The 14,284-nt window shown below is 40.7% G+C and overlaps 1 protein-coding gene across 3 annotated transcripts in view; it reads left to right on the forward strand.

Annotated features, from left to right (window-relative positions):
- The window catches only part of TSPAN12 (tetraspanin 12), a 65,912-nt gene that overhangs the window by 14,236 nt on the left and 37,392 nt on the right, over positions 1–14,284 (forward strand). For 2 of the 3 annotated variants that reach the window (XM_056847153.1, XM_056847154.1), the window contains exons 2-3: positions 8,627–8,709; positions 11,921–12,056. In XM_056847153.1, the coding sequence (XP_056703131.1) occupies positions 8,627–8,709; positions 11,921–12,056 (219 nt within the window). The remainder of the gene's footprint in view (positions 1–8,626; positions 8,710–11,920; positions 12,057–14,284) is intronic. The other variant, XM_056847155.1, reaches the window with a different exon arrangement.

Raw genomic sequence — 14,284 nt, forward strand, 5'->3', positions numbered from 1 at the left:
TAAGTTCTCCTTGCAATTTTTCTTCATTGTGTTGTGCTAAGTTGACACAGATCCTGAGAAAGCTAGCTGTGCAAGTTCCTCTCCCTAATACCATTGGGACTTGCAGTGCAATCCTAAACAGAACTAAACCCTTCTAAATACATTGACGTCAGTGAGTTTAGAAGGGTGAAACTGTGCTTACGATTGCACTGTCTAACATTTAACTGTGTTTGACTACTGATTTCAGAGGGAACTAGAGCTGTTCAGCAAAATCACATATGATTTCTTCTTGGACTGTATACCGCAAGTGGGAAGTTTACATTTATTGCTCCAATGTAAAAAAACAAAACAAAACAAAAAAACCCTCAATGCATTTAGAAATTACTCTAATGTGAAAGGTTCTAGTGCACCCTTTTTGTGTTTGGTATTTTATTATGGGAGTGTTAAAATGTTGTGCCTCCAGCTCAAGTCTGAACTGGTATAGTTCTAGTAGGACTGTACCATGTGATTTTTCTGAGCGCGTTGACTAGCCTGTGTGTTTTGATTGGGTGAAGGGCTAATAGATTTTAAAGATTTGCTGGACTGCACCCAAGGGATGTGATCTGAAGTCTTGTACGAACAGGGGCTTCCTCTTCTGTTCTGTGATGGGAAATGCTCTGCCTATTAATGGGAAATTCCCTGTTGCGTTTGGAGTGTTCCCCTGCTCATAAAAGAACACATGAAAGGCCCTGTTTGTGTCGATCTCTTCAGGAGTATCAGCACTAATGGACCATGGCCAAGTGTTTGTAATACAGTACAAGCATTCTGGCATAACCAGGCTGAGCACATATTATAAAGGAGCAAATCTGTGTGAGAAAGCCAGTGGGAATTTGTGTTCCTGATTTATTGACACAATCTGAGGGGGAAAGCTTGTATTTGTTTAATGCAGACATAATGCAGTAAAGGTTAATTTTGGTGTAGAAGTCCCTGCTCCTAATTTTATTGAATGCCTGTTTTAATTTTGCATACTAAGGGGAAAGAGGGAGGCTAGACAATCCTTATTTTGTCTTGGAAACCAACATAACTTCTGTGTAATTGTGGAGTGCGTCCTTTGGAATCCGTAGATACAGACAAGAGAGATTCATCTGGAAATCTTCAAAATTCAGTAGGAGGAAGTGTTGAGAAGAACAAATTACATTAGAAGCACAGATGCTGTGTGGGCCGATGTTTTTTTCCCCCTGCAGTCAAAAGCCAAAAGTGCATATTGAATATATAATCCAGATGCCAGATGGCTTCCACTTATGTGTAGTCTTTGGGCAATAACCAGGCTGTTTCTTTCTGTGTATACGTGTGGGGTATTACCCAGAGTATTCTTTACACATATCTATCTTTGGCCATCCATAATGCAAAGAGATACCAGGTTGGTGTTAATTATATTAAAAGAAGGTGCCCGCCTAGAGCAAGGCCTGTGAGTTTTATTTCAGCACAGTCTAGGGAGGACACAGAGTGCTGTAGAGATTTTGATGGTGAAGAGGAGTTGGTACTGCTTCACTGGGGAAGTTGTGGTGGCCAGCTCAGCAGTGGAATTTTCCTCTTTCTGGGGAAAGGAGGCCGGGGAATTTTTTTGCTTGTTTTTTTAAAGAGCTCTTTTGGGTGGAAAGGCATCATAGAAATGTTTCAAATAAACAAACACAGGGTAGAATATATTATAGTCTTTTTGCTTTTATCCTTACAACGGCCCTGTGAGGTAGGCTAGGACAAGTGTGTGTGTCTGGCCCAAAGGTACCCAGCAAGATTCAAAGCTGAGTGGAGGACTTGAACCTCGTTCTCCTAGTTCAGTGTTGCAACTGATATACCATACCAGTTCTAAGTACGTTTATCTGGAGGTGCCCTGGCCATTTAATTGTTATTTCAAAGTAAGGCTTGCTTTGAACATTATGAACTTCCCATGGGGAAAGCATTGAAAACTGGGTGTAGCTTGTAATGTGTGAAAATGATACATGTCTGCCATTGAAGCATATATCCCTGACTTGCTTTTTCTTCCCTTTCAAGATTCTCCTGACAAATGTGCCATTTTGTTTTTTTGGTCATGGTTGCTGTCTAGGACTGTATCTATTTCCCCTTCCTTTCTTCCTTCCTTCCAAAACAAAACATGTTTGGATAAAAAAGCTGAGATAAAACTTGTATCTCCTTTTCCTGTATCAAAAAAGATTTGGGGAGCTTGAACAAAATATTTTCTATGGCACTTGTATGTGCCACATAATTTTAGAACCCTTTGTTTAAAACTAATAGGAACACTAATTCTTGAACAACAGGAATTCCTAGTTCTAGTATCTGGATGGCATTATCTTATTATTGCAGTTGGTTTGGAAGAAGAGTTAAGAGAAGGAACAAGAAAAACATATGAGTCCCATGCTGCTGCTATAAGTTGAACTTGCTTAACTGAGGCAGTTTGATCTCTGCCTCTTATACAGGAGCTTCTGAGTTCTGACTAAAATTACCTCATCAAATTTTTCACAGACTTGCTTTACTGATAGTAATCACTAAGTCTTCCCTACAACTGGAATCACTGGTGAGACTACTTAGGAGATCCAGTTCTCTCAGTGTATGACTTTTATCCTTACTGTTTGGGTGTGAAGTCTTCCCATGCTTGCTCCCTGACTGTGTCTTAAGTGATTTCTTAATATTACTATATCTAATTCTCAACATGGCCAAATTTGGGGATATTTCTGTAGATTAGAGCTATGAACAGATCTTTCTGTTCTTGGTAGATCTTTTTATAAACCTGGCAAAAGCCCCAGGTTTGCAGAAAAATCTGAAATCTTAAAAAGTAATAATTGGAGGGTTAAAACCTTCAAATTATACAAGCAACGCTTGTAGCTTTAAGAAACAAATGCTCTCGGTGGCCATTGCGAGGCAACCACAACAGTATTACCAACCAGTTTGGAAATTTATATAGGGTTCCTCACCACCTCGGATTTTTTTTAGATAGGATGCAACTTCCATTCAGTGAAGGAGGTTTTGGTTTCCCTGATCTTAGTTTACATCTTCAGGCATACTTGTTAATTTGTACTAATTATTGGGATCACTCCTTGCAGTTGGACCATCCATCTTAGCCTCTTTTGGAGGCTTCTTTTCTGGCACCCTTCTCTAAGTGGAATGCATTGGGTCTACTTATGCTAGAGTGGACTCCCTTCCTCCTACAGTTTCTGCGACTTAATATAATATAATGTTTAATGGCATGACAATATCAGTTTCGTCCATTTTCATATGCTAAATTAACACTATGGACCAATCCAAATCTAAAAGTTGGAAAGAAATCTTTTTTCTGCAAGGCTTGGACCAACTGATTTTCCTGGGTAGAGGCTGCCAGGGGGAAGGAAGGAGGGGAAGCTGAAGACAAGGGGGCAGAAAAAGGTAGATTGACTGGGGGATGGGAAGGAGAGAATGAAAAAGGAAAAGGGAAGATGCTATGGGGATTTTCAGCAAAGGTAAAGATGAAATAGTGGGGGAGGGGGAAATGAGATGCCCCTGCAAGTCTCTGAGAGCCCCCACCTGTTTGCATAAGATTAACGCTGCATGGAAAGTACATGTATCATCTTATGTGTTCCTTCTTTTCCTTCTTGGAGTCCAGTCAATTTTATAAGTATTGGATTGTCAAAACTAACCACCTTCTAAAAAAGTACTAAAATAGAAATCAGCATCCTCGTCCTTGCATCTGTATATGCCACATGATGGATAGCATTTCTCTTGGATAATGATTTGTGATTCCCGTCTCCATGGAGAAAGGATATTTTTGAAAGGATATTTTGGGGGTTTTGGCCAACAAGACCTCGATTGAATATCACTTACAGAGTTGGGTCAAGCCAATGGGGAAATTAGCTTTGAATGTGTTTGTTAATTACTCAAGGTGACTGGGACAATAACAGAATTACTCTCAGGGCAGAAATGTTTTTTATGGTATCTGTTTTTTTGGACACAACCAATTGTTTGTGCATTAGGTACATAGGAAGGCTATTGGGTTGGAAGCCACAGTGGGTGGGGCAGAGCTCCCTGAGACACATGTGTGATTTCTCGGAATGTGACCAAGCCAGTATGCTTTTCTGGCAGTCATGGGGCCAGTTGTCATTGATAATTAGCTGGTGTATCAAAATAAATGTACCACACAAGCTTCAAGAGACGGATTCTAAGGAAATGAGAGAATTTTGGTATGAGTAAATTATCTTCCCCTTTATGATTTAGGAGATTATAGTATGCGTAGCATATCACTGAGGCCTGAAGTATAATATATAATCTGGAAATAGGTATGAACATTTCAGTTTGATATTTCATCTCATTTATTATAGATTGGTTGTTTGTAAACTGTCCCGAATGGCTGTGATAAAGGTTCTGTTCATGCATGCATGTTTATCGCTCAAAGACTGCAATGTCATTTGGTGACTAGATCATGTGAAAAAGCCATCAAACCCCACAGACAGAGGTTTTGTCTCTCTTCAGAGCCCATCCTTTTCAATGGAGGCAGTTTCCATGTTCAGTTGTGAACAGTGATCAAAGCTGTATACACATTGTTATATATTGCACAATCATTGTGATATAGCAGTAATTTACAATTGGATTAGCTTGTCCTCAAGGGAAAATCCAGTTGCAAACTATTCCTATATCATGCAACTGGTGTAATATATAGCAATGTGGGGATGCAGCCCAAGAAATGTATATGTCTATATGAACCGGTCCTCAGATTGTTAATTCAACAGTCTCCTATAGTAGCAGACAAAATAAAGTTTCACCAACTTGTCCATTGGGAAGTGAATAGTTCTTTTTGAGTAGAATTCTAAATGCTACTAAATGCTACTTTTTCTGTCTTCTGTTCCTTGGAAAAGGAGTGACTGAGGAGTGTGCAAATTGGGTGAGCACTTTATTGACTAAATACTATCCGGAATGCTTGCAGATTTCCTAGCTGAAACCTTATTGCATACCAAGGAGACATGCTGCCGTAGCAGCTGTTCTCTGGCTCTTCTGACATTCCAGCTACAAATATACCAAATTCTGCCTTGCATTGAGTTCCTTATGGAATGTAGTAATTGTCCATCCATCAATTCAATTTTCTTTTGAAATTTGATTTTCCAGCGAATATAGCATATAATCAAGTACTGCTGATTGAGATACAGGTGGTATTTTTAGAAGCGTTCTCGGAGTGATTACAAGCTACATTTGAAATGTATACAGTCATGAAGTATGAGGCAGTTAACTGCTGAGTAGTGGTGTCATCCTAAGCAGAGTTACACTCTTCTAAGTCCATTTAAGTCAATGGCTTAGAAAAATACAACTCTACTTAGAATAGCACCTCAAAGGAAGTAAAAGATCTGTGTGTGTCTTTCCCTTAAGGCAGAGCAGGGGAACTGCAAAAGATTAACCAAAAGATATCTGGATTATATAAATAGGCAGATAGTGGTTTTATGTGCACAGTCCGTAGAAGCTAAACAAGTAGTATTAGTAGATTCTTGTTTTTCAGTCAGTGGCTCACATATGTCAGGCTGACCAGGATTTTCTGACCAGCTCTCTAACCTTCTAGATTTTTTTTCTCTGTTAGCATTCTCTCTGCACCTTAATCTGCTGTTTGTAATTGATTTCAATCTTTAAAAATTCAAGGATTTTTTAAAAAATAAAATCTTTCTTCTATGAAAAAATTGGCATATTTGATGAAGCACTAAAAAAAACCCTCAGATGAAATATTTCCTCTTTTGGAATGAAGTGCTTTTTAAGACAAGGTTTTATTCATTCAATACATGTAGCTCAAAGATTTTTCATGTAAAACAATTTAAAGCATTAGATTATGATAATTCCTTTGTATATGTAGAAGTGGGTATCAGAAGATATGCCTTAAACTGGTTAAAATCATTCCTCATGGATTGGACTCAGAGGGTTGCTATTGGAAACCAGTTGTTACTGGTGAGGGACCTATCTTGTGGGTTTCCACAGGGCTCAGTTCTATCCCCCATGCTTTTAAATCTCTATGCAAAGCCCTTAGGACAAATCGTTTGTCGTTTGGGGGCTGGTTGTGATCAGTATGCTGGCAATACTCAGCTGTATATATCCTTATCTAAAGTCAGGCAGGGTGGGTGGCAAGTGGCTGTCCCTCTGAGCAATTATGAGTTTGTGTGTGTGTGTGGGGAATGGGATTCCCTGTCCACAAATCCTATGGGTCCCCACTTGTTATTAAAAAGTGTTTTCAACATGACTGAGTTTCACTTGACATCCAGATATGCTGGTTGGCTACATGAGACTCTTTCGATTCAAATCACTCATTTTATTTGTTTACTATTGTTTACTCGTTTTCTAATTTCAAACTTTTATTTTTTTTCTACCTCTCAGAAGACAAAAATTAAAGTAGCAGGTTTGCACCTCTCTCAAAGATTTAGTATACTAGCAATTTGCTGGCACAAAACTAAGTAGAAAATAATATATTTGGTAGAAAAATCTGTGATTTTAAATTCTATCAGTGTGCCACACAATACAATTTTATATGCTAAGTAATTCATGAATAATGCACTTTATGTTGTTAAAGATAGAAATTTATGTTTAGTAGAAAAGCAAAGGTTGCATATATTGTAATTTTTCTTGAAACTTCTGTGGGGTTTTTAATGAGAAGAAATATTTTTTAAGGAGAAAGAAAAAACACATTTTCTCCATGACATCAACATTTCCAGACATGTTATTAAGATAAACATGCATGAGAGAGGAGTGTGCATTCTTGCAGCCCAGGCCTCACTCCTTAAAAATGGTTAGGGAGTTAGTAGTGAAATCTTAATGCAGAACTGGACATATTGAGATATTGGCTGTCAGGATTTCTAAACCAGCAGAAATCCATGGGCTTAGGCTGGACTCCCTCTTCATAGGATTGCAGTACTGAAGTGTTATAGCTGTCTGGTCTTCTACAGATTGATAAAATCTAAATTATGCTAATCACTGGCAATAATAACCTTCAGTTTGTTGTACCCAATGGGCTTGACTCGAGTATAAATTCATAATGCCCTTTAGATTACGTTTTTAGTGGATAAAAGCTGAATGATGAGGATACAGGTAGTTATTTTGCGACAGTTCCTTCTATCCGTAGATTGTGAAAACTTGGCTTTCTTCTTGAAGTGGTAGATTGTCTTTTTTGTTTGGACTAGCATTTGTTGACTGAGTTTGATACTGGTTGTGTCCTTGTGTAATAATTAAGTGTTTTTTATGGTTTTTTTTATACATTGCAAAACAGAACCCAGGAGGACTCATGGGGCAGAGACTGGTCATTCTCCTCAGTTCCCCTGCCTCCACTGTGTCTGCTTCTCCTTGCTGACTTGTGCTTTTCCTACTCTTTCCTCCATACTTTCTCCAGCTCTCCTTCCCACCACCAACCATAGCTGTCTCACTTCCTTAGTTTCCAGTTTCTTCCTTCCCTTCTCCACCTCCTTTCCCCCTCACCTCTCTTATTGAGTGCTGCTTCCCTCATGACAGTGCTCTCCTTTCCTTTCAGCCTCTACTATATGGCTGCCTTACTCTTCTGTCCCTCTTCATGATTTCCTGACCCCTCTTCATGATTTCCTGACCCCTCAACTCTCTATCCTTGGGTACTGCTTTTCCTTCTCTCTAGCTTTCCTCCCCTTCCCATTCTCAGGTCCCATGTTCTTTCTCTCCACTAATACTTCCCCTTTCTGCACCTCATCTCAGACTTTTGTTGAGTTGTGTAGACTACCAAAATGGTGGTCAAGATGCTGTGAGGTATTCTTATGAGATATTGGCTGTCAGGAAGTCCCATTGTTCCTTTTCACAATGTCTTCGTAGATATTGCTTGTCCTATTGTGCAGGGGTTCAACTATCCACATTAAGTTTTAGGAATTTCCTCTAAACTACAAGGTTTTCCAGGGTTTGCAAAATTTTTTAACTTAGCCCCTCCTTCAGATTTTTTGATCCACACAGTGGGACCACGTAATGGTGTTACATATATGATGTGTTTCCAAGGGGTTTAAGGTAATAAATCCTTGTACTGGATAAAATTCACAATCTCATTTATTTTCATTTTTACTTTGATCACCCATGTCTGAATACAACACCAGGCACTGGTCAAAAGTTTGTTTTTTAAATAAGCAACTATAATGGATCTCATTAAATATATCTTAATTCATGCCTGAGTGGGCTGTGTGTTCTGCCATAACTACACAAGTGTTTTATTTACCAGCTTGTAAAAGCTACTTTTTCTTTTGTACCAGTAATCTGGTAATTGTTTATACAATGGTACCATGTTTTCTTTCACACATTACTAGCTTTTTGTGTCATGGTGGCTTGTGGATTTCTATTATGAAATCTCTGCAGGAATTATTAATCTTATAGCAAGCAGAAAATAAAACCTCAAGGCTTATGCTCTCTCTGAGGAGTACAGTTTTGAGGAGCACAGTCAATACTGAAATCACCCCATTGAGAAATGTGCTCTTCCAAGGTATTAGTAAATTGGAGAGGAGCAGATTGCTGTGTTTAGAGAAGTAATGCTTTGGTAATACATCTGCTTGCAGCACTAAGTACAAAAAAAATATTCTGCGTAAAGGCACACTGCTGATAAAGCTGTTTTAATAACCAAGCTGCTCTAAATGAGAAGTGTTTGCTAAATAAAATCCCTGCTTTTTCCCCCCAGTTGATGTCCATCACAGTTTTAGGAGTTTCGGCCTGGATGAGGGACTATCTGAATAATGTTCTCACTCTAACTGCAGAAACAAGGTAAGCTTAACCCTAAAACGGTATCTTCAGGGAACCTTGCCTGTCTCAAGGTTTTAAAAGTGTCACAATGGACTTAGGTAATGTGGGCACCTTGTTGATTGCCATATTTCTAATGCTAAATATGGGAATGGGGGGCAGGAATGACTGGTGGTAATGTTGTCAGAATACAGAACTACCGTATAAACTCGGGTATAAGCCGACCCGCGTATAAGCCGAGGTGCCTAATTTCACTCCAAAAATGGGAAAAAAATTAGGCACCCACGTAAAAGCCGAGGGGGAAATGCACCCCCTCCCCCCCGCAGGCTTACCTGACTGGGCTACAGGCGCAGGCAGGCGGTGGCGGCAGCAGCGGCCCCCTCCCTGCGTGCAGGAGGCCCTGCAGGGTCAGCTGGCAAGCGGGAGGACCGGCCCGGGTGAGGTGGGGGGTGGGGGTGGGAAGAAACCACCGCCGCCCAGCAGAAGGCGGGGTGGGGGGTGAAGAAACCGCCGCCGCGCAAAAGGCGTGATCGCGCAAAAGGTGCGATCGGGGGGGGAGAAACCGCCGCCGCCGTGCAGAAGGCGCGATCGCGTGGGGTGGGGGGGGAAGAAACCGCCGCCGCCGTGCAGAAGGCACGGTGGGGTGGGGGGGAGAAGGCAGGACAGCGCACCGGCGGGAGCGCGCTGGGAGAGGGCCCGGCCGGCGAATTACCATATTGACCTGAACATAAGCCGAGGTGAGTTTTTTAAGCCAAAAATCATGGCTAAAAAACTTGGCTTATACTCAAGTTTATACGGTAGTGGGTGAGATAAATGTCTGTTGGACAAAAGAATTCAATGAAAACTTTGAAACTCACTCTTCTAATGTCCTTTTATTTTAGGAAATGTCTTGTGGTAACTAACAAGTTTATTTTATTTATTGATCTATTTAAAACATTTTATGCTGCTTTTCCACCCGATCATAGTCCCCAAGGCGGTACACATAAAAACATTAAAATATTTAAACAATTTAAAACATTGAAAATTATAAAATAATTCAATAAAACATATAAACAAACAATGTCAGGAGGGTCAATAATAGTTATTGGGTGCAGAAGACACCAATAGAGGGGGATAGATAGATCTCCCTGGGGAGGGAGTTCCAAAGTTTTGGTGCCATGGCTGAAAAAGCCCTTTCTTGGGTTGCCACCCATATATCCTCAGATGGCAGGGGCAAACGAAGCAGGGCCTCCGAAGATGACTGAACGGGTAGGTTCATTGGGGAGAAGGCAGAAGGTATGTTGGTCCCAAACCAATAGGGACCTCCATTTTTTGGGGATTAAGTTTCAGCTTGTTAGCTCTCATCCATTTTAAAGCTGCCCCCAGGCACCTGCTCACGGTTTCCACAGCCTCCCTGGGGATCTGCTGGTCGTGTGAGATAGAGATAAGTGTCATCTTCATATTAGTGGCAACTCAGCCCAAACTTTCTGATGACCTCTCCCAGTGGCTTCACATGGATATTGAAAAGCATGAGGGACAAGATGGAACCTCAGGGAACCCCAGAGGCCAAGGGGCAGAGCAGTAGTCCCCCAGCACCACACTCTACAACTTACCCTCAAAGTAGGACAGGGATTGCAGAACAGTGCCTCCCAGTTCTAAAAGACAATCCAGAAGAATACCATGATCAATGGTATCAAAAGCCACCAAGAGGTACAGGAGATTTTACAGGGTTGCACTATATTTCCATTACAAAATACACACAAGGCCAATAGACAGTATGGATTTGGCAGCAACACCATTAAAACCATCAGAGACCAACCCATAATTACAGGTTAGCGGCATGATCAGCAAAAGCCCTTGTAAAAAGAACCAGTTTTATGCATATGGGGGAAAGCTGCTATTTATGTGCCAAGGTGGCTTTCCTTGCATGGGAATTCCCAAGCTACAGCAGCTTTTCTTTTGTAGTCACCAGTCCTTCAAACAGTAGGGGCACATGGTCTGATAAAAACTCCCCTCACAAAAAGATGACAGGTTCAAGTTGATGTGGCTGTCCTTGGATAGCGTATTCCATGGTTATTGGGACCACAACTGATCTAAATGTCTTTTATAATCCAACAGTCGGCATGAATCAAGTAGCAGCAGCCAGATGCCTCCCATTTCAGCTCCCTTCCCCCTATCCAATGTGTGTTTTCTGCTCCCCTTCAGGCTGTACAGAGTTCGCTGCTGAAAATGCCATTGTACACGCTGCAAATGTGATTGCAACATAAATTGTGAAACGGCCTCCAGTCATTTGTGACTGCCAACACAAACCCTTCATGCTACAAAGGCTGGAAAGCAAATGATGCACACTTTGTCACTTGGCTCTGGCAGGATACACAGGAAAATCTGTTTTTAAAGACATTGTGCCACCTCAGAAAAGGGCTTTCTCCCACCTCTGAGAACCATGGTTAATACCTTGAATTTGCTTTCGTAACAAGAGCCTGCTGCAGTATGAATGATATAGCAGCAAATGAAAATGAAAAAAAACATCCTTTTAGTACCTTTGTCTTTGGTAAAGGCAACACTATATTTTGTGGAATATCTCTGTGCTGTTTTTAAAAATTTCAAAGGGCTAGAGACTAACAAAGTGACCTTGGGCTAGTCACGACTCTTAGAGATCTCTCCGCCTCACCTACCTAAAACCAGGGGATCTCCAGCTATTACCTGAAGTTTGGCAACCCTAGTGGTAAAGAAAGTTGGCATATAAAAACTAACTCTTCTTCTTCTTCTTGACAGTCTCAAAATAATCTACTTTTTTCTGGGTCATTGAACAAAAGAACAGAGAAGCCTGGTTAGGGTTAGGGTTAGGGAAGGCAAAGGTGATTGTAAGCCGGTTTGATTCTTTCTTAAGTGGTAAATAGGGTTGCCAGGTCCCTCTTCGCCACCAGCAGGAGGTTTTTGGGGCGGAGCCTAAGGAGAGCAGGGTTTGGGGAGGAGAGAGGCTTCAATGCCATAGAGTCCAGTTGCCAAAGCGGCCATTTTCTCCAGGGGAACTGATCTCTATCGGCAGGAGATCAGTTGTAAAACCAGGGGATCTCCAGCTATTACCTGAAGTTTGGCAACCATAGTGGTAAAGAAAGTTAGCATATAAAAACCAACTCTTCTTCTTCTTGACAGTCTCAAAATAATCTACTTTTTTTCTGGGTCATTTGAACAAAAGAACAGAGAAGCCTGGTTGACTTAAATTTCTCTGACCCTATATTTTGTTTGCTTTCAGGGTAGAGGAAGCTGTTGTTTCCACTTATTTTCCTGTAGTTCATCCGGTCATGATTGCAGTCTGCTGCTTCCTTATCATCGTTGGGATGCTGGGGTATTGTGGAACAGTAAAAAGAAATCTTTTGCTGCTTGTATGGGTAAGTTGAATTCATTGGTGTTATTTAATATTTAACCAAAGAAGAGATTTTTTCCCGTTAAAAGTATATTGTTAATAACTATTGCTACTAGATAAATGCCCTCTAGGGGATCATGTCAGCCTATACATTTGTTAATTTTTTCAAAGAACTTACTAAACCCATGCTGATTCTTCCTCAGCGGGGCTTGTTCTTCTGTGAGTTTAATCAGTCTGCCTTGGGCGTCCACAGGAATAATTGCACTGTAAATCAGCTTAATTAGAAGTACTGAGGTTTGGTGCAGCCCATACTGACACCTGTGTCTGGACATTGCATACATTATAATACTGTCCGCCATTATGCTGTAGATTGTAAGAGGAAGATAGATGAGAATAGGAACATTCTGGAATTGCTTGATTTTTTAAAAATGCTCGTAAATCACTTTGTTTTGAAACTTAACATTTTCCTGTTTTATTAGTAAATATATCAATATAATTTTCAGAGTGATTTAATATAAACCATTATAATATAAACATAATGTTACCATAGAAAAGCTTCTTAAAAGGAACAAATTCAAACCTCACAGAAATTGTAACCTGAAATCCTAAATCAGTTCTACGCATCCTGATCTATAATAACAATCACTAACGTAATTCCAGCCTTCAGAATTTATTCCAGTTCTGTACCTTCAGATGTTTTGAATTTTCTTTGGTATATTTTGCTTTAACCTATCATTCCATAAATCTACAAATGGATTCCAATCGATAAAAAATAATGTAAAGAATAATCTAACCTTTAAAAAATCAGAATACCATTTGGTTTTATTACATTTGTTTTTCATTTTTAAATCATACAGTGTTTTTCAAATAATATCTTGAAGTACCAAAATGATTTAAAACTGGAGCTTAATCTTTTTCTTCCTCTGTTTAAAATGCTAGCGGAGAATAAGAATCAGTTACTGAGGTAGTTACTTTAAACCAATCTGGAAGTAAACACACGTAGTGTGAGTAGAGTAATCAAACTTCATTAAATCAAGCCTAGACATTCCTGGAGCTCTTAACCTCAAATATTTCACTCAGGCAAGTCTGAGAACCAGCTCTTGCTGGCCCAACTGATAAGCAAAAAATAAATGATCTTTTCCTAAGTATGCCACATTTCTTGACTAATTGTTAAATAAGCAGTTTACTGTTGTACTACAGAGATGTGCAGGCACAAGTCAATAGTTCATTCATCACAGTAATCAGAAAAAAAACCCTAACAATGATTGAAAAGAGCAAGTTTGGAAGGCTCTTGTGAACAGTGGCATTGTGTGGCACATGGGCCTGCAGGAAGAAGGTGAAATTGTTCTCTCTCCCTCTTGCACAAATGGAGCAAGTCTTGGAGCTCCACATTTAGACAAGCAGGGTGGGAGAGTAGCATGAGGTGTGATATTGCTTGATTCTCCTTCCATGCTGCAGCCTCCTCCCACCATAGGGCATGACATTTTGTTTAGGAAATATCCCCCCCCCTCCTCCAGTCTTCAGCAAAGTCTTTGTGGGGCTCACAGGAGAGAGAATGGCAACGTGGTGAAGATTTAGTTCCGTGAACTCTTTAATTAGGATCCTACCCCATATTCTTAAACCAGAAGTATCTTTAAAGTGCCATGATGGCTCTATATAAAGAATAAAGGCTGTATATGAATAATTATGAGCCAAGTCTCACTACTAACTCTATGTTAGTAGTTGCAGGGTTGGACGGTGCCAGGGTGCCGACTTGTCCAATTGTGTGGAATTCCCATTATTCAATCTGAGGATATGGACAGGAGCCTTGGAACTTTGAGGCCTACCACCTGCTTGTATGACCCTTTCCCTTCCTGGTTACTTACATCTTCTGGGTGGGGAGACTGGCTGACTGGGTTCAAGAGGTAGTTAATGCTTTCTTAAGAGAGAGGTTGGTCGCCCCAACCTGGAAACAGGCTGTGGTGCATCTACTTCTAAGAAGCCTACTCAGGACCCAGGATATCTCAGTAATTGTCAACCAGTTAGGGTTGTTTAAAAAAAAAAATTCGGGCCAGTTCGGATTCGGCCAAACCCCCTCTGTTTGGAAATGCCGAATTCGGAGGGAAATTCGGCATTCCCGAACAAATTCAGTTTAAAGACCCCACCGCCTGGTTTCCCAGGAAAGCGGGCGATGGGGGTTTAAACTGCTCCGAGCCCTTTAAACCCCCCCGCCCAGCTTCCTGGGACTCCCCCAACAGCTGAGCGTCGGGACCC

The sequence above is a fragment of the Euleptes europaea genome, chromosome 3 (assembly GCF_029931775.1).
Source record: "Euleptes europaea isolate rEulEur1 chromosome 3, rEulEur1.hap1, whole genome shotgun sequence".
Taxonomy (NCBI): Eukaryota; Metazoa; Chordata; class Lepidosauria; order Squamata; family Sphaerodactylidae; genus Euleptes; species Euleptes europaea.